Raw genomic sequence first — 21551 nt, 5'->3', positions numbered from 1 at the left:
AAACATATACATTTAACAACGTATTTTATATGCTGAAATAAACCCAAACTTTTGTCACATCACATTTTAGCAACGCTGATCTGTAGCTATTCCTTTCTACCCAGCTCCTCACACACAAAGATGGACAATTTTAACAGGGAGTAACACTGTGAAAGGTGATGGTTTCAAGATCATTTTGCTGCCAGTTGAACAGTTTATTTCCATACTACTTATTTTATTCACCTTTCATAATAAAAATTAAGAGGAAAAGTTACCTCCAACTAAATAATGTGACACTAGAGTGTTCAGTTGGCAATATATTAAACCTAGTATATCTTTCTGCTTATGTTTACAATTGCTTTATATTTACAACCTTTGCTATGATTTTTTGCATGTAAATCTTTTAAGGGAAAATAAGTTCCATACAAGCACTTCCCCATCACCACCACTTCTATTTTGTGAAGTGTGATCAAATAAATTTCAAAATAAAAATGTTAAACTACATCTTACTTTTTGGTCAACAGTAGCCATGCAGTTGTCTTGTTTCTGCTTCTCTTTGTTTTTTCTGTGATTTTCTTTATTTACAGTATTTTCTTTCTCCACTGCAGGTTCCATGGCTGATGGCAAATACATGACTTCTAGTTCAAATTCAATCACATGATACGCAGGAGCCACTGGCAAACTGATGCTTGTGATCTTCTCAGAAGACTGAATCCTTAGTGATGATTCTGAGATCTTTTCTTTAGTTGTGTAGTGTGGGAGAAAACAGAAATAATAGAAAAATATGTGGTGCCATGGCCACTTCCTAGCAAGGCCCCCAGCTTTGCAAAGACAGCAATGAGCAACTATGTTGTAAAACTCCACAGCAACCTCTTCAAATGATATCTATATCTTTTTATCTGTAATCTGCACACTTTAAATCTAACTGCTATTCACAACTTCCCAGGAGTAACAAACACTCTATCCTTTTTAAACAGCCAAAAAGTAACCAAGTTCCATGTAATAGTCCCTTACCATATTCAAGAAAGAACTAAGAGGGCAATTTGATAACAAACTTCAAACCAGCTAAAGAGCTACTTTATCCCATCACATGACATTTACTGAAGTTTTTACAAAGTCCTGCACTTCCTTGGTCTCATCCTTTCACTTCATGCAAATTTGCAAATTATTGAACACGCACAGGCATCAGCATTTTTGGTCAGCAGCAGCAGTTTCCCCATGCCTCCTTGCATTTCATCCACGAAAGTAAAATTGCCCAGCTATGTTTGCTGAGAAGTTCATGCTACTCCTTTGAGGGTGAAAACTTTAAACCTTTCTTGCGCCGAAGTGCTCAGCTGCCAAGTCCCTAAAATTGTCCTTAATAATGACCATGGAATAAGACAGTGCCAGCGTTCTTAACAATGCAAGCACAGGTTTATTTCAGGATTTTCAGGCTTTTAAAGGCTGTTGATTTTTTTCCTTCCTTGCTTACCCCTGGTGTTGGAATAGATCACCGCCTTGCTCTCGGGGTGGTACAGGATGGGCATGGCGTCCGCGTTGCTGAGCTGCAAAGTGTCCCCGCTCTTCATGGTGTAGTGACCAGTGGTCACTGTGAACTTCACCTTCTGGGGAATGCCAGCCAAAAGGCTGTCTGGAGGAGAAAGCAGCAACTGTTAGCAGATTCCAGTCGATGGTTACAAGGCACTGCTAAGGCTCACGAGCAGGCCACTCGTCACACATCAGGATAACTTACAAGTGAGGGGTTTTGGTGTTACACAACACATTAAACCCAGCTCAGATACCTCTCGTGGGGAAGCCAGTGGTTAAACTTGAGTGACCAAACCCACTGTATCTCGGACAGCTTAGAAGAGCTGACTCACATCCTGTGCAGCTCTGGCAGCACAGAATTCAGTGAAATACAGTAACCCCCAAGAATTCACTAAACATTTTAAGTTCTCCAGCTTTTTGGTCAAATAGAGACAGCTTTGTATTTTTTTGCACCTGTGATGCCAGTCGTATTCACATGCTGTATTTACATAATCAACCTAACAAGAATGCCAGAATGCACACAGGATCACAACTATCAATTTCACAGGGGTAGATGATTTGATTAATGCCCCAATGTCCTTCCATCACCCACACACTGCAAACCCTTTAACTGGAATGAAAGCACAAGATGCGTATTAACTCCTCAGCTGCCACACTTAATAGCCTGAAAACACAATCACTATTAACTTCCATTTACAAACTTTTATAATCTCTACAGCAAGTAATGTTCAGCTGTCCCTGAAAGCAATGGATTAATTTAGTGTTCATTTTTAATAAGTTTTTATTATCACCTCTAGTAGAGAATCCCAGTTCTTGTAAATACCAAAGGGACTGCAGAATCATGTTAGGAGGAATTTCTTCACAGAAAGGGTAATTAGACATTGGAATGGGCTGCCCAGGGAGGTGGTACCATCCCTGCAGGTGTTTAAGGAAAGACTGGATGTAACACTTAGTGCCATGGTTGACAAGGTGGTGTTTAGTCATAGGCTGGATAATCATCTCAGTGGTCTTTTCCAACCTAGTTGACTCTGGGATCACAAACCAACCAAATAAGGAGCTCAGTCAACTAAAAATTTAAATATTCACTTCTAACCAGTGTGGCAGTTCAAATCAGAGCTGATATATTTAAGTGCCACAACACGTCCAAATTTACGTCCACAAGTGACACTGCACGTCCAGAGCCCAGCACTGGAAGGAGCTGTTGAAAACCAGCCATTATTGACAGGACATGGTTAGGGAACAATTTGGAAAGCAAACATATATTTTATACTCAAAAGTAAGAGTAAGGAAAATTTGAGTAATTCTCAGGCCAGAAAACACTCTCTCTAGTCCCACAGGAGGGCAACAGGAACCATCAAAAACAACTGCAGCACAGCAGCTGTACCTACCAGTCATGGGCTCCACTTTCAGCTGGGGCTCCTGAGAGTACACGTCGTACTGCACGATCGGGTAGATATGCAGGAGCACAAACTGTACTTTTCCCACTGAAGTGCACAGCTGCCTGAGCGTGTATGTCCCAGGTTCTTTGGCCTTTGGAAGAAAACATTGCAGTGGATTTTTTTTTTTTTTGTTTTATTTTCAGTTCAGGAAATACTTCTAGAACAAACCCTCTACTAAGGAACAGATCATTTTTATCAGGCACTTTGAATTTATAAATAAAAATGGCAGATGTGTTTTCTGAGCAAAGGACAAGATTTTCACAAAGGAGCACCTTTTGCCCCATTAAGATGTAAGCTCAAAAGTGCTGGCTAATTCAAGAAAAAAAAACATAACTAAAAAGTGCTGATAATCAGAATAACTAACATAGCAGCTCTGCTGTCAGTTTGTTATTATGGGTTACAATTTGTCTTGTTTCTTGGTTGGTTCCCCCTCCTCTCTTCCCCAGGTGCAACATACATGAAAAAAATAATCATATTATGAAGCACTTCAATGATACCTGTGTTTATCTGGCTAATTCTTAAAATAGAATCATAAAATCCTACAGTTCTTATATAAGGCACACCTTTCAGCTCAAGCTATTGATTTTATACATTCCCTTGAGTGGAAGTTCCCAAAACGTATTGTACATATATATTTAATTTAAAATTCTTCCCTTACCCTGAATAATGGGATTCAGGATGTTTTTTTTATAATATTAAAAGCACATCTGTAACATCTGCCAGTACATTTATTCTTGATTCTATTTGCTCTTAGCTACTACTGCTAGGGAATGGGAAGTGTTTCTTTTTTCATGGGCCACTTTACCAAGTGCAATATGTAAATATTAGTGCTGGGTTTAATAAAATCTAAATAATAACTCTAGAAGTTTAAGAGAAAAGCTGTAACAACTTAACATTCAAACCCCACGCAGTTACTTACATAGAAAATCCTGGCTGAAATTCAGTATTATGCATTTTGACATTAAAGTCACTACATTTTGGCCCTTGAATACTTTAGAAAATCATGAGTGAAGCATTTAGACAACGCTTTCTGATCTCAAAGCTTGAATAAAAAACACTAGGAAGATTGCTATCAGCATAGATAATGCTGATCATCAGTCTGAGATCTACTGAAAGAATCAAACTCCCTCTGCATCACAGAAGCACAGTCATTCCTGTTTCTGCAGAATTAGTGCAGTTAAGCATGACTGTAAGAAAATTTAGAAAACAAGCTGCCAGCAGTTTCTATCCTCTGGCCAGCTATGCGATCCAGTAGAAGTGACACAGTGTATTACTACAATGATAATGGATTTTCAGTAAATATTTTGTGAATACCGCAGCTCAGACCTAGGGAGGGTTTCATCACGTTATCTAGTAATGCACTGTTGAAATTGTAACGTGCTCAGATTTTCCCTTTAAGGACAGGTAAGTCATGCTTTAAATAACTGTGTTGCAGGATTCACACTGAGCAGTCTTCCCGTGCAAAGCTCTTTTCTTGAAAGGAAGGCTGGGAAAATAGGGAAGTTTTAAATGTGAGGCTGTCCATCTTCCAGTAGCCACAGATTCATGGCAGAGCCAGACAACTTTAAAGCAGAGCTCTGTCTAGCTTTTCATCCATGTCTCTTCTGCTGTTGTTTCAGATCCCACTAAGCCACAAAGCCTGCTTTCCTCTAGTAATGCTCCTTCATCTGAAATCCTGTTCTCCATACATGTTAATTTATTTTACAGAACACTGTATTTCCAGCCACCGAGGCCTCTGATACATCCAAATCCCATTAACTTGTCCCAGTCCTTTCAAAGGCTGAGAAACCTAAAAAGTTTAGGTCACCAGGAAGTTCAAGTGACATTATTGCCATTCCACATTGTATCACGAGGATCTTGAGCCCAACTTCCACCTTGAGATACCTGCTACTGCTTTCTGCCCCAGCGCTGGGGGAGTGGAAAGGCAGAGTATGTGAGCCTGTAGAAAGCTTCACTCTAAACAAAATTCCATGACAAGACAGAAATTTTTTTAAAATTTAAAAATTAATAATAATTAAGAAAAGAGATAAGTTAAAATTTCAGGTGTGGAGCACCTAAATGTGCTAAAAATGCTGAAGAAATTCCCTGTCCAGCTCCGTCTAGTTATCAATTTTTAGGCAGCAGGAGTAAATGCGTAGACTCTTCCTTCAAAATTTGTTTATAAAAGGACAAAAATGGGACAACAGTTAATTTAAACCAATTAGAAAATGCCAAAGCCAGCAGGCATAAGTACCATATGTGACTGCAAAACACTTTCTCTCTTCACAGCATCCATACCCAACCCAATATAGAGGCTTGATAATCCTCAAAAATGAAACAGCGATGAAAAACTCACCACTTTCCTCACTGGCCCATCTCTTGTTAATCACCCAGATGCTGCACTGAACTTCTCAGTGTTTTCTCAGTCAAATTTTCCCTAAACTGATGTTCATTACTGTAGCATTGAACTCTACAAAATACTTCCCTATGGAGGGTTACAGAGGGGGGCAGGAAAAGTAAAGACACCCAAAGAACAGAACAAGACGATAACTGGGGCCAGAAGCCCCTACTCCTGGAATGCCCAATGAATGGTGAAGTCTCACTTTTGAAAATGCTTGGCATCTCACTTCCTAGGACTAAGTCAGCAGGTAAATGCCTTTCCCATTTCATTAAAACAAGCAAAGAAACCACAAAGCTCAAGGCCACAGAATGAGGGGCAGTTAAAAAAACCCCAAAAACCAAACCCACAAAAACAAGCAAACAAACCAACCCGCCACCACAACCTGATTGGTGCTCAGGGCCTGCCAATTTCGAATTTACTGTGCACGTAGCAGTAATGCAATGTGAACAGAAGTGATAAGCACTACTGTCCTTAAATATTTCAGCAATCACTTGGAGCACTTAGCTCGCTGGGGGAAGAATGGGAGGAAACAAGGATTACTCCAAGTATTAAGCTGACTCAGAGTCAATGTGTAAGTTGGGAATGGAGGAAGTTTCACATCCAACACTACATGGCAGAAGTAGGACTGCAATCCAATTTCTGAGGGTGGCATTTAGAGTGGTGACACTCTATTTTCACATTTGTTCATGCAAATTTAGTGTTCCTATAGCAGAGAATCCATATGTTCTTGTCTTCTCCTTTCCTATGTGAGTAAGATGACTAATGGGGGAAATTTTAATTATAACATCTAAATTCAAACATTTGTAGCTGAGCTTAGCTTTGTCACACTCCTTGCAGGCAAGTTTACCACATCCATCAAGTGAAAAAGCATTCTGCCACCCTCTGCAGTGAAAAACAGGCTATCAACCAAATTTAAGCACACAATCACTTATTAAAAGGCTAGAAAAAGGACTTCCATCAAAATTTTTAGATGAGGCAGACCTCATGAGCAGTATCTTATATTGTACGGGAATTTATCAGTTTAACTTTTGGCAGCAATAATCAAGATGTTTAAGTTTTGGAAGGCTGACTCAAATTATTTCAAATAGAAGAGTCACCAGTAAATTTTAACATAAACACAGCAGCATCCTTTCAAGGGGTCCTGTGGAAGGAAGGTGTAGAACAACAAAAGGAAAGCCATAAGGGGAGTGGATCATCCGAGTGTAACCAGGAAGCAACACAGGTGTTGCACCTGCCAGCACTAAGCTATTCCTCAGCCAGCACTTTTAGCTCTTCTTTCACAGGTGCTGCATTCACCAAACCATAAAAGCATACCTGAATATTGAATGTTATTTTATTGTCCCCTGGTTGCAGTATTAAGTTGCTGCATTTCAACACGTGAGCCCCATCTTCCAAAGTCAGCCCTGAGGGCATGTCCAGCGAGCTGCTGCTCTCTTGCCTTCGCAGGAGCATGTGCACGTTTTTGCAGATAATTCCTGCCGTGTTCAAAGAGTTGTCTGAGGGACTCCTTTCATACATTTCATAAAGCTCCAGCGCTGGCAAGTTGTTTCTTGACAAAGGAAGGCCTGCAATTTCATTTGGAAAGCTGATAACACCGTTGGAGGTTTTGTGCTTCGTGAGCCACTCAGCTGTTTTCCTGTAACTGTTTTTTTCAATGCTGAAGTGAACATGGATGGCAATCTGATCCACCTGGACAGGGATGGGCATCTGGCTCAGCAAAGTCAACTCAATGGACAACTTTCCACCCACGTGGACAACAGCATTTGGAGGGTCGAAGTGTAGAGTTTTCAGTTGTGCGAAGGAGTGCATAGGCAATATAACCTTCTGACCTGGAACGACAAAAACAGGGATGTTATTATTCTACAGTGCTGCTGGAGTTCAGCAAATCTTTTCTCATAAAAATTTTAACCCCTAGAATTAAGTGGATCAACATTTCACAATGAATCATTTCACAACAAATCAATAGTTTAATATTTTTTATCTTGCGTGAGACTTAAAGGTGCTGAGATTTGTTTTCTAAGAGTTACTTACACTACAGTTTCAGCTATTAAAAAGAACTAAATTAAGAGAGATTGTCCAAGCAGAAGTTGAACATTTCACCACTATAGAAAGTGTTCTAAATGAACATGGTAGCATAAAGTGACAAACTTTCCAGAGCATAAAAATCAAGACCAAGTATAAGTTTAAGAAACTGTTAATCAGGCTGGTGCCTTCAGCCAGCAGCTTTACCACACAAGGGAGTTTTCATTCTCTTTTCCACATTCCAAAAACAACACTAAGGCAGTACTAAACCTTTATTAAGAAGCAAATCTAAAAGAACATATTACTTGTGGCACATCCATTCATCAAGAAGAAATGTCTGCATAAAAATGAACAGTCTTTATATCTAAAGGAAGAATTCCATATGAATTTGAATTATGATTAATATTTGACAACAACATATTACTGAAGCAGCATGAAGAATAAAGAGAAGATGGACAAAATAATAAGCTGCAAGTGGATGGGTACAGATCTAATATCAAAATCCAAGAGGTATCATCACAGAGCTGCCACCTGCATGCCAGCAGTGAGAGAGAAATACAAGTTAGGAATTGAAATAACCCAACACATAATAAATTAAGAGCTGTCAAATCAGAAACACATAATTGAAGGAAAACAAAGACTTTGTAGTACTCAGGATGAAAATGTTAATTACTGTTTCATCTTTGACTATTCTTAATTTTTGCAGTTGTGTAAATGTTTTGGAGATGACATGTGAAGAACCATGCTGGTTCAGAAGTTATATACAAGATAATGAACCCAGTCAGAAAAAGCCTCCCAATCTACTTTTAGGGAACAAACAGATCAGGGCAGCTTAAGTTTTAAGTATTTAAGAACCAGACTTACCTTGGTTCTCTACTTGCTGATTGGCAAAATCTAGTATTTCTTGGCAAAAGCTTTTGCGTTCCTCTTCTGTTAAGTGATTATCACCAGCTAAAAGGCTGCTTGTTTGAAGATAACTAACAAAGTTAAGGAAACATGAGGCACAAACCTACAACAATTAGAAATTTGACTGAAAACAAGACAATTCAAGTACTGCTTTTCTAATCTTTAAAGACAAGCCCTGCTGTTATCATCACCAAACTCTTCCACGAGGAGAGAATCAATGGAAGATTTATTATCATCTGAGAGTATTGCAGAATCTCAGTATTACTTTTGCAGACCTACCAGAAATATGATCCATTATTAACCTGAGCAATCTTCTCCCATCTAAAACGATTAGTGAGCATAGAAAATTCATTATTTCACTGTTATAAATGCTGCATCCAAGTTAAAGACCCGGTGTCGAGCATTACACTGCCCAACGCTTAGCACTAAATAACCTGAGTATTCAATTTTATTTCAGTTTACTTGGCTGAGAATCTGCCAGCTGTTATAGCATCACTTACCATATCTAAGTCATAAGATATTTTTTAAAATTTTAAGTGCTGGGGATACAAATTATCACTTAAATATTTAACTCAAAAAAATCCAGCTCAATAGAACAAACCCCAAAATACACTCTATGCTATCTGCTGAGCTAAAGACAAATTTGACATTATGCATGATGCACAACTCTCTAGAGCCTAGAGTTTAAAACAGAGAGCAGCAGCCACAAGCAAAAGGTGTTAAGTGAACTAGACATTAAAAAAGTAAAACTAAAAAAGTAAATAACTCAACTGTCCCCAGATGAACAGCAACAATGGAAACACGAAAAAGCTCAGCTGTCTGATGTTTGGCACTCTTCACTATGAAAAAAAAGTTAGAGATACATCAGAAAAATAATCCCAAGCATAATTTTCTCCAGCCATGATTTTTTTCCGGCCCCGCCTTTTAGAGGATACTTTTCTACCTGCCCCAGGTGTTTCTGGCATTCAGCCAACTGCTTTCTGGTGTGCGTGACGAGCAATGCCCAGCCCTCAGCAAGGTAAGTTTTCAGTGCTCCCTGAAGATACACTTCTGCCTTTTGTGGGCCCTTCTTCCTCCTTTAAAAATAAAAGAAATGAGTAGAAAAGATAAAAGAACCTCTGCAGCCGTGAAAACTCTCTGCACCTTCACTAAAAGTGGTGATGGGAGAGGAACTCTGCGTGTAAGTGCAGGACAAGGTGCAGGGAACCATCTGGATCTTTTTTCTTTGCTGCTGACTGTGGGCCTGCCTTTATGCAATTCACTTAAGCAAGTAGAACTGTAATCAATGTCAATGAAAGGCTTCATATACAGATCTATCCCAAAGCCATCTCGAGCCTCTGAGAGTTACCTAAAAATATGCTTCCTCAAAAATTTTGAAGCAGAAAAATGCTTCAATGAAAATACCATTTTATCACCACGCAGCAGTTCCATGGTAGCCTTCACACCTAATGTTATTCCTTCCCCCAGGTGAAAATTTAAGCCAGTTTAGGAGAACCTGTTGCAACTGGAAGATTGGACTGCTCCAGTGAACACAGGTGAGAAGCTATACCCAAACAGGTTTCCCCCAAAAAAATACTTAGGACTCCCAAATTCTTCTAAATAAGAAAAATAAAATGAAACAGAAAAGCAATGCAGGAAGTTTCCTCAGTGGATTTTAACAGGGATAAACACAAAAAATACATTTATAACTTTGCATTTACTATAGCCTGCTTCCTAATGTGGCTTCTGACTTGTTTCAAAGTTTATAGTTGTTGCTTTCCCACCACACCCTATTTTCCTAGAAGAAGAAAGAATCAGGCTAAAGAACATGGCACAGTTAAAGCTAAAAGTTCAAAATCATGAGGTGAGAATAAGGGTTTGATATAAAGAGATGGCTAGTATTATTTTTCTTTCTTTTTTTTTTTTTTTTTTTTAACTGAAATACAGCCTGAAAACAGGGTTTGTTTGCATTTTAAAAAACACATTTTAACAACTCCCGTCTAAATACAGTGTATTTCCCTCAGGGATAACATTCAAACTTTTCAGAGCTAATGCATTTAAGACATTTTAAACATTCATTTACATATAGAACTCCGCCAAGTCCTTTCCCACAAGCTTAGCTGAGCGAATTCTTCCAATATTTGTGTACATTTCAATGGTTGCATGGGACAGATCCTGTTTAAAAGAAAAGAAACTATTATAAGCTTTATGTATTTTTAGCAGCTATATGGTATTTCACGCAATCTCATAGCCAGTAACTAAATTACTACAACAAAACGCCCAGAATGAGCCACATTTGCCCTGAGCACAAAATACAGAGCAGTTTGGAACAGGTCACCTTCATGTTTTCTACAGCTGGTCATTATCCCATAGCTGTATTGTAAGCAGCAGCAGTAAAAAAGCCTATTAAAATCAGATAAGGCAACTCAAACCCACCAAAACAATAGCTGAGAAGCAGTTCCAAGCACTTATTTACATTTGAATCCTCCTGTCTCTTTTTGGAAAGCACCTATTTCTCGGTGACTATCTGCCATTATATTATCCTTGCAGGATTGGGTGGTGTATCATCCCAGGACACGTCACAGCAGAACATATTTACAACAACATTTCAGCTTTCCCCAGAGCCTCACAGCTAATACTTCAAAACCCAATCAACCACCTACAGAACACGGTATGTGATTCTTTCACTAAATCTGCACATATTTCCATTAGGTGTATCGGAAGGCAACTGTATTTAAACATACAATTAAATGCAAAATGCTAGGGCTACAATCACAATAACTGTTTTCACAAGAGCGCCTTAAAGGAATTTTGCTTGCAGCTGTGCAATCCCAAATTGGAGTTTATCACTCATCTTTAAGCTTAATCTCACAGCACCTGTGTGTCACCTTCCTCACCTTGCCCTGAGCTTGTAATAACAGCAACAAACCCTTCTCACAAAATTAGCAGTGAGGCTCTGGAACAGTCTGTCCAGAGAAGCTGTGGCTGCCCCATCCCTGGAAGTGTTCAAGGCCAGGTTGGACAGGGCTTGGAGCAATCTGGTCCAGTGGAAGGTGTCCCTGCCTGTGGCAGGGGGTGGAACAGGATGATCTTTAAGGTCCCTTCCATCCCAAACCGTTCTGTAATTCTGTGATCACATTTACAAACCTGCAGCCTCTTCAGACTATCAGCAACCTTCCAGAGAAGCTCATTCTCCTTCACTTAAGTGTATTAAGAAATACTCTATCCTTCAAAACAAATTCCTTAAGAGCTCCCAACAGCCTAAATATTTTGCAGGGTACCTGTCAGAAAACATCTATTCCTATGGGCAGGAAAATGACCTAATGAGCCTGAGCTCCTTCTCAGGTCATTTTTGATGTTTCTTGTGGAGAGCCTAGAAAAATCACTTTTTCTTCATTTAAGAACTCGCAACAATATCCTACAGTGAATTAAATGATCAATCCTTAACAGATTACTATAACCAGAGAAGTCTCTGACACCCACTACACATACAAATGAAAAGCTACGTTTCCCCAAAATTAAGGTACAAGCCAACATGCTTGTAGAAGTTTTGAGAGCCTTAAAAAAAGATTCTGAAGTTGTTGCATAAGACCAGCCATTGAATGAGAACAAAGGCTTTTCTGTTAATAAAAGCTCATCACTTCTTGCTTTCGACATCTCTGAAAAGTTGCATTTTACTTTCCCGAATCATTAAAATTTTAAATGCAAATAAATTATCTTAGCTGGGCCTGGAAATGTTAACTAATTCTACGTTCTTCTTCACTGAATAAATGGATATAATATAACAATATCAATATTAATAATACTAATAAGTATAATAATAATTAGCATTAAATACTAAACAAACCCCAATCTTTTATAGTGTTTCAGATATCTGAGTTTCTGTTGCATAAAACTGCAGCCAAAAATAGAAACAGAAATGCCATTTTTTCCACTGATGTCCCATGGTTAATATAAAGAAAAAAAAATCAGCAGTGTAACTGTAACCACATAACACCCATTGCAAGATGCAAGCCTAAAGGATTTAAAAGGAAGCTGAAGTCACAGATCAGTATTCCTCTGGGAAAAATTCAGCTAATTCTGAATTTGGGATAGCAGAATATGATAGCCACGACATTGGCTTTTTTAACATCTAAGTGTACGTTCTTACAGATAATAACCTCTAGCTCAGAACTGTAAATATTAAAGTTAATGCAAATGTTTGAAACTTGGGGCCTGTACAGGGTTCTGACTGTAAAACAAATCAGCCTTGCTGTGTTCAGTGTGCAAGGAATAACCTTTGATACCAAAATACGGAAACAGAGATTTATGTCCTCAATGTATCTTCTCAGGTTTGAAAATTTTGGCCCTGTTGCATCTACAATGCAAGCACACAAAACTAATACAAATAAGCAAAAGTCATACTTACTAAGTAGTGTTTTTCAAAAGCTTCTACAGACGATAAGGCCTCTTTAAGTTTCTTGTAAGGGCTCTGTGATGCATTGGCTTCAGGAGAAAGCAGAGCAAGAGGTGTCACTTAGAAATACATTCTCAGAACAGCCTGCCTGCACCCCACCCCACCCCATCCCTGCTTTTTCTTCAGTACAAAGTGGAGAGAAAACTTAATTTTATGTGCAAATGTCACTAACACTTTGAGACAGACCATGAGTTTCTTCCCCAGGCTCTAAAAAAAAAAATCAAGAAAGGCTGTTTCAGGTGTACATGTGAGTGATGTTCAGGGCAGCAAGGTAAAGGCAAGCAGCAATATAGTAACTGCACTAACTTCTCCACATTTCTTCAATGTACAACACAGTTCCTCTTAAATACCATATCATGGCAAAAGCAATGCTCTCACAACTCCCCACCGCTGGATTTATAAATCAGCATGACAGAAGTACACTGTAATTTTAAGACATTTTACTACTTTAAACAACGTGCTTCAAAGGAAGTTTTTTTCTGAAGTAGCTTGATCAGTTTACAGGTCTTTGCCAGACTAAATTCATGTCATTATTTTAGAAATAAATAGCCTCCAATTTAAACAACCACAACAGGCACCTTAGCACTGAATTAAGACTCATCATACCTGCACGGGCAGGTGAAGCACCAACCTGTCAGCTAATGCTTCAAAGGTACTAACTGTTCTAGCATATTTAACATCTGAAAGCTTCTTCCCATCAGAAATATCTTGGAGAGTGACAAAATCCCCAAGGAGTAAATAAATGTTATTGTTCAGCCACTCAATACCACTTAAACAGTATCACCCTGTAGCTCCAGCTGCATAATCTCCAGGTTATGTATTTGCATCAGATCAAGGATGCTCCATTTGTTTTCCAAATAATTTTATTTTAAATACTTGTCTGAGGGAATTAAAACCTTAATTCAGATCTGGCACTGCTCAAGACCATTTACCTAAATGCTGATGAATGGAGCATTAATGGAAAAACTACTACTTTCAGCAGTACCGAGATGCACTGATAATTTAAAATACTAGACACACATTAGAACTTTATCTCTTACAAATTCTTTTATCAATGTGTGTACATCACAGGTATACCTGAGAATTCTTATTACTGATGTGTTTATATACTATGCATTTGAAAGAATGTCAGTTATTGGAAGGGATTCCTGGTAAATACCTGTTTCAGGGCGTTCTGCTCCCAGCCCTGCTAAAAGATCCACAGTTCTGTTAAGGTCTTCTGAATTGGGTCCCTTCTCTGACACAAGTCCACATAGATAGCCCAGAGATTTTAACTATAAGAGAAACCACATGCTTGCTTTCAATAGGCTGTAAAAATCAATATAAAACTCCTTTTATTCTATTGCATCATTCCTACAGTACATTTCCATTGCTTTCTTATTATGCTGCTTATAGGATGTTAAAGTTGCTTCATGGATGGAAAGCAGAGAAGCTTTCAAAAGTAACTGTTATTCTCACAGTAGAAATTAATTTATTAAAGAATTAAATGGCATGTAAGTTACTGACTCAAATATTGGAACATGTGCACATCCACACATGTCCCTATATGCACCACATCTAATCTGAATAAATCCTTCTGTTTTTCCACATAAAGACAGACAAAGCTTGAGATGTTTGGCAGTTATGACAAGGATTACTTCTAATAACTGTATATGCATTTTTGAAAAGCACATAACCAAGAAATGCAGGCAGCCTCCAGTATACTGAGATTAGACAGCTTGCAAATTCACCTCAAGTATTGTATTCAGGTGAAAACCTTCCTGAAAAAGAGATTAGCACAGCTAACAGTGTTAACAGAGTTAAATACCATAAAACCCCTTGCAGACAGCAGCTGGTTCTCCTGACATGCAGGAGGCAGAAGAGGATACTGTCTTAAAGAAGTTCAGATCTACTGGCCATTTGGTTAATTCACTCAGAACAATCAACTACAAAGATAAGCCTGTTAAAGAATAAAGGCCTCAGTTTGTCATTACACCATAAAAAATGGGGATGGACATTAACTTCTTTTTTTTAAATTTATTTTAAGCTCCACTTGATTTTGTCACTAGTTACTTGATGTCTTTCATTCAGTCTGTTCCACCTTACTGCTACTCATTATCCTAAAATTATTCCCTTTACCGTTTGTGTTAGAAAAACGATGAATGGGAGGAACATTTCCAACTCTGGTACATCTCTTCCACAGAAACATCTGAGGGAGCATGGGAAGAATCTGATGCACCCATTGCCACTTCAAACAATCCTTTGCTCCCTTTATCCTGATCACACTCCCAACCCTTTTTCTATTTTTAAAAAATAACTCTTCAAGGTGAAATTGTTTTTCTCTGCTTTTGCAATAAGACAAGGTCCTCCCAGGGTCAATTAGAGGATTCTTAAGTCTACTGGAATGTAAGCAAAATATCATTAAAATAAATAGAAAATATTCTACAGGCTGTGGAAACGAGGGTGAGCATACACTGGTCTTCAGAACCATCCACAAAGACCATAGCATGCCATATCAGTAGTTTCTGGACTTTACCTTCTTTCTAAAACTTTTTTCAGCAGTAGCAACCTTAGACATCAACTCTTTCACAGAAACAGAAGTAGAACTTGAATATTACTGCTGTTCTAACATACTGAAGAAATAACGAACTGTGTAAACAGATTGCTGAAATCTGTATTTATAATGGCAAATGCATCCAAACCAGAGCAGCTTTTCCTGCTGTGAAATTCACATGCTCAGAAAGTGCAAAATCTCTCCCATGCAAACAAATAAAATACCACTACCCCAGCGCACTGCTCACCTTCTCAGTGGCATAGCTCCACAAGCCAACCGTGTGGGAAACATTTGCATCTATTTGAGCCCTATCACAGCAGCCTTCTATCCTTTGTAAGACTTCCAGACAACTCAAAAACACCCAGCAATCCAAAGCTCCGGGAGGAACTGAGACCTGAAGACGAATAGATAAAATTAACTGGGAAATAAACATTAGTCAGATGAGAAAATACTTGAGCAAAATGCTTTTCTTGATGCTACATAGCAGAACCTTTTGGAAGAGCTTAACTCACAAAGCACAGGCCAACTCTCCCTGCCTCCTGAATAATTTACATCTATCAGTTCATGAAACAAGGACAGCTAAGCAACTAAACAGTGATTATATTAACTAGATTTGATATATTCATCAAGATGAAAGAGAAGGAAAGGAAGACTAATAGGTACTAGTACTTATTCCAAAAGTTTGAAAACAAAGCCTAAGGAAAACGGAGTTAGGAAATAATTTTAAAACGTTTAAGTTTCCTTCACAACACTAAGTTTATTCATCAAAAGATAAGACATCTATGATGGACAACTAATTAAAGAACAAACAAAGAAACACATACAAAAAGAGGAAAGACAGAGAAAGACAGAAGAGTGACACTGGAATATTTTCAAGAATCGAGATAAAAATGAGCATAACTAAAGATCTCGAATATAATCCCAATAACGGTGTCTCAAAATCCTGTTCATAAATAATGCAAAAATATTCCTTTTAGAAAGACTGTGGAAGTCTTGAAATGCATAACAAACTAAGTGACTAATGTGATAGGAGAGTTCAAAGTACAAGGAGAATGCATTTGAAAAAATAACAAAGATCTGAATTCTGAAAGAATTTTAAGGAAGATAAAGACAGTTAGAGCAGGGAAGTTTAGATTTCTGCTGTGTGTTCAGTGGTGTCAAGCCACGGTAAGGGATTTGCCCATACTGAGAAAAAGGATCCCAACAGGGATAAACTCCATGCTATGCACAAATAAGTGTCACTGTCTCACAGTCTCAAGACCTGCACTCAGTTTGGATCACCACAGCACGACAAAAACAGCAGAAATAAGAGACAATGCAGAGAAAAGCCCCAAACAGTGGGGGCACAGGACAGACTTGAGGTAGAGCAATAGGAGGAACTGTAGGAAGCACATTCAGAGATTTAGAAGGCTGTGTGTACTTATTTTGGAAACAAAAAAACCCACAAAATGAACACACAAAACAGTATCTGTGAGAATTACACATTAGTTTTAGAATAAAAGATGATGTCAGCAATGCATCTGAAATGGATTTGCAGTTTTTAAGTGCAGGTGAACAGATGGAACTTACTACCACAGTGTCAGACAGGCAAGAGTTAGCAGTTGTTATAATGGTACAGAAAAAACTAACAGAGCACCCATGGGATGAAGGACATGGATGAGTCACAGGGTGATATCCAGAAATAATCTCATGCAAACTACACTGTTCTTAAAGATCTGTTTCAATTCACAGACACCTGTGGTTACAATTAAAGGGTGATCAGTGTACAACCACCCTAATAGAGCATCTTTAAGAGGATTTAAAAGCACCAGCAGAAACTAAAGTATGAGGGGAAGAGAGGTAAAGTATGGAGGCAAGAGACAGGCCAAAAAGCTTTGAGTGCTGTCCCTTGTTTCTTTTCCTTCTGTCACTGGATGAGCTGGCCAGAGACACAGGCAAAATACTGAAGAGCATTACTGGGCACCAAAAGGAACCACAGAGTAAGAACCACAAAAGGCTGCATGGCAGTAGGAAGCCCCTTTGTAGGTACTGTTTGTAGTTCAAAACTTCTCTTTTACACTAGCCTGCATAACAATATATTGACCACTCTGCCTCATTTCCTTCAGTACAACACTGCTATAGATTTAAAATTATGGGAACTGTATTTCAACATATTGGTAATAAATCCATGGAAGGAGCAGGCAAATTACCTAACTGGTAAATAGTCAACTTCCTAGCTGAAGACTAAAACACTAAAAACTAAACACAGGTTTGGTTTTTCAGGTAGGATGTCTCCAGATTTCTTGCCAAAGACATCATCATGATGGAACAACCAACAGCAGCACAATCTGTTTTTACAGCATCATCTTGATAACTCGCAGCCAGTGCTTATTGTACCCTGACCACTGACATCTAAACTTCAAACACCTTGTCAGATCACCCCTGGATAAAACCACTCACATAACGGACTGTATTACACCCACTCACTTCTAGTAGCTTGAGCTCTTGCACGCAGTTGTGAAGAAGCTCCAGTGCTCGCTGGGAAACCTCCCACGGCCTCTGCAGGAAGATCAGCAACGTGCACTGGCGGGAGAACAGGTAACTACGCAAGTCCAGCAGGGTAGCTTCTTGGTTCTGGATTAGCTCCCTCTTCTCCATGTCTATTGGTTTTCGCAGGATTAAACCGTTCCAGCTCCTCACTGGCTGGCAAAAAAATGTCAGCCAGTTTGCACCATCTGAGTAAATAAAGTTAACATCCAAGAATCAACCGCTGCTTTCTACCAAAAGCCTCTTCATCCTCCCTCCAGAATTTGTGAGCCGGCTTAGTCCTTCCCAAGTTTATCATATGGATAAATGAATTAATAACATCAAGAACAAAACAAACAAACAGCAAAACTTCCAAAGCCGGGTAAGGTAACTGAATTTCAGAACATTCAAACCCCACAGGCGTTTTGGCATAATTGCATATTTATTGTTAGTATAGTGACAATCAGTTTGTAATTTATTTCTTAGCAATTAAGCCTATCTGAAGCTCAAAACAAACAAGCATTATCTACTGAAGTATTTCTTACAGAGCCATCATGGATAGATGTGCCCCCACTTTCAGGTATTGCACTGGGTTCAGTCAGCACAAATATATTTCACTGCAATTACTCCTGCACTTTATTTTGACCAGATTCATAACACATACCCCATTAAAGCTGTTATATAACAACGTGTGCTTTAGTTCATTAAGGCAGTTTAAAGTTATTTGATACTCCTTGCACAGTAATTTTTCTTGAAGAGGAAGTTAAATCTTCTGTAGTGCAGATTAAGCACTTACTTCTGTTCAGTTTTGTAGTGATTACCAAACATCTCGTGTAATTTGAGGCAACACTGAATGCATTTCTCCAGGAAGCTCTTTACTGAAAAATTCAGCAGTGAGCTGTGAAAACAGCAGCTGCATCTCAGACAGATCAATACCTGGGTAATTACAGAGTTCAGGGCTCTGGTTGTAACAATCATCCCATAAGGGCAAAATGCAGGTTTTATTACAAACTGCTTCTAAGCCTCAGAGATGAGAAACAAAACTTCAGTTAGGACTATCACTGACAAACAGATGAGTTTGCACAAAATACAGAGTAAAACAAGAGCACAAACTGCCCAGGGCATCCTCTCTGTGACTGCCATGCACAGCAAAGACACTGATCCACTCAACAATTATTTCATATTTTAAGGCACTTACCACCAGCCCCAAAGTTGACAACGTACTGAGAAAACAAGGCATCCAGTTCATCATACTGCACTAGTGCATCCTCAAATTGCTGCAGCATCTCAAAGACAAAGGCCAGTTCTTCCTTTTGACACACAAGCAACACAAAGAACATGTTACTGATATTGTTCACGCTGGAATTATAGCCTGTCCCCATCCACAGAGCTCTGGGACTACTTTTTCTAATGTTCTTTCCCTTCCAGTATTCACACATACAGGAACATCTACCATTGGAGCAGATGCACCATTTCTTCCTAACACAGGGAGATTCACAAAAGGAGATAAAGTCACACAGCTATTCCAGTAAATTCTGATGTGAATCCAGATCCTACTACAAGATACGGCTCATACATCTATTAAAGTCTGAATTTAAAAATAAATAAATAAATGAATAAATACTGAAGGCTCATCTCCCATAATAGTACTAATTTTTCCTCTCCATTTACACTGTGAAGGCAACAACTGCAGTGTATCATAAAAAGTTTCTTTGTACACAGAGCCCAACCAGTAGGCAGAAAAAGTCTGAAAATTAAGTATATCCTGTGCAAGTGGCAGCACATGCAGTCAAAGGAGATGTGAAGATGAGATGGAAAACAGCATTGCACAGGGACCAGAAGACTCCAAAGGAATCAAAATTTTTACTTTTGTTGAACAAGAGATTCTTGTTTTTCTCTAAACCAGCTGAAACAGAAGTTATATTTAAAACCATCAAAAAAAAAGGAGTTCAAGGCACCATCTCTGTGGATTATTCAAAATAGACAATGTATTCTAAACATCATCTCCACATATACTGATAATAACCCGAACAAAGAAAACATGGCAATTAAATACCAATTGTGAGTTTGAGTGTCTTTGCACAGGCGCAGTAATGGGGCATTCACCCAAAATGCAGGAGCTAAACTACTAAACCACTTTCTAGATGCCATTTGTTTGCTTCAGCTGAGAATCATAAAATCTTGACAAGCTTGAAAAGATTCTGCTTCTTTAACAGCAGGGAACTGTATTACTGTATAAAATGTATTAAAATGTAACACAGATCGGCTGCAAACAGGATCTAAAAACGCTTTTAAACCTTCATATTTCCTGCCCCAGCCCTCAAAGAATGACCAGAACAACAAAAAAAAAGCACCATTATTAAAACTAGGGCTTAAGTACTTTTCCTCACTAACAAGAAACTCTTACCTGGACCATGAAATACTCGCAGAAACTCCACCCTGGCTCAGTCCTTTTCTCTCTCAAAGTTCTCATGTCGTCTTCAAACTTGCCTAAGTTTTTGGTAAAGGACATGAGAAGCAACGTCCTGAGTTTGGTCAGGAAGGCATTCCAAGATTCCTGAGAACGGGAAGAGTCTTTCAAAGGGTCAGAAAGTACCACACATCTGCAAGGAGATCGATAAAAATTATCTTTGAGGAGGAAAACACAAAATTCACATGTAAATGCCAGGTCAGAAAGTATCATGCACCTATAAAGAGACTGATAAACATTATTTTTGAGAAGGAAAAAACACACAATTCACACATAAATGCACAGCTGAATATTGTGCATACCTGATAAATTCAGGGAGAACAAAATTCAGTTTTTCACTCCACATTAATCAGAGTTAAAAAACAAGTTTGAGGGTTATATTTAATTGTCTGGAGGTGGGTATGTTACAGTTTTAGGTTTGTGGTTTTTTTTTTTGGTTGGGGTTTGGTGATTTTTAAAAAAACTTTTCCATTTATGTTTATGTCTGTGATAAGAGTTTATGAGAAGACTTGAGTGTTTTCCAGAAAATGAATATTCTAAAGCTTTACTTTTTTTAAAGCAAATAATGGGTACATTATTCCAATTACTTAAACATAAGTAATGTACGTAATGCTGTAGCTGGCATGGAAAAAAAAGTCTGCTTAGCAATACAAATCAGCAGAACAGTAATTATAGTTACTTCTGGTAAGGATTATGCAAAATACAAATCAAAGATCCATTAGATCACATATAGTCAGCCTTTCCTAAGTCACTTAAAATAATCATCCATAATATATTCTTGCAATATCTCAATTTGTTTTGACACATCCTATGTGCTAAAACTTCCACTGCTCTTCTCAGGAAACAAACAGACCCCATTAATTCACAAATAAATCATCCTTTTTTAGAGCGTTTTCTTTCTGCAGTTTTTTCTATCACAATTTAGTAACATTCAAAAAACTAACAGCATCTCCAAAGACAGGAAAATCTCTCATCCAACTAAAACACTATTTCTGGTTAGAGATTTCCATGGCAGAATTATTAAACCAAGCCAGTTAATCAGTTAGAAGCCGAAAGCAAACTGAATCAAAGTTGTTCAAACCATTTGCCACTGTAACCATAAAATACACCAAATCCTGCTTAGGTGAAAGTGCTGCCAATGGACAGTGTGTGGTAACCTGCTGACCTGCCAGTCACTGTCAGCTCACACCGAGGTACAAAGAGTGCTTCCATCCACTCTTTTCGGCTTTCAAATGTGTTCCTTGTCACTCATTCTGAGGGGGAAGATCCCCTGCTTAAAGTCAATTCTTAAGGTTAAAAGAAAAAAACAGGTGATTTATAATTGATTCGATGTTTCAGTACAAGGAAGACAGTAG

The 21551-nt window shown here is 38.5% G+C and overlaps 1 protein-coding gene across 2 annotated transcripts in view; it reads right to left on the bottom strand.

Annotated features, from left to right (window-relative positions):
* The window catches only part of TRAPPC10 (trafficking protein particle complex 10), a 40825-nt gene that overhangs the window by 7040 nt on the left and 12234 nt on the right, over window positions 1-21551 (bottom strand). For both annotated transcript variants that reach the window (XM_027879310.1, XM_027879238.1), the window contains exons 5-17: window positions 20134-20329; window positions 18925-19036; window positions 17688-17935; window positions 15469-15615; window positions 13848-13962; window positions 12641-12717; window positions 10316-10407; window positions 9189-9329; window positions 8212-8324; window positions 6640-7154; window positions 2895-3036; window positions 1451-1609; window positions 490-719 (exon numbers count right to left, since the gene is read on the bottom strand). In XM_027879310.1, coding sequence (XP_027735111.1) covers window positions 490-719; window positions 1451-1609; window positions 2895-3036; window positions 6640-7154; window positions 8212-8324; window positions 9189-9329; window positions 10316-10407; window positions 12641-12717; window positions 13848-13962; window positions 15469-15615; window positions 17688-17935; window positions 18925-19036; window positions 20134-20329 — 2287 coding nt within the window. The remainder of the gene's footprint in view (window positions 1-489; window positions 720-1450; window positions 1610-2894; window positions 3037-6639; window positions 7155-8211; window positions 8325-9188; window positions 9330-10315; window positions 10408-12640; window positions 12718-13847; window positions 13963-15468; window positions 15616-17687; window positions 17936-18924; window positions 19037-20133; window positions 20330-21551) is intronic.

This window comes from Empidonax traillii, unplaced genomic scaffold, assembly GCF_003031625.1.
Source record: "Empidonax traillii isolate 1590-97213 ecotype Southwest subspecies unplaced genomic scaffold, ASM303162v1 scaffold1:size7828297, whole genome shotgun sequence".
Classification (NCBI taxonomy): Eukaryota; Metazoa; Chordata; class Aves; order Passeriformes; family Tyrannidae; genus Empidonax; species Empidonax traillii.
The sequence above is the reverse complement of the archived record's forward strand: the minus strand, read 5'-3'. Positions and strand labels throughout refer to the sequence as shown.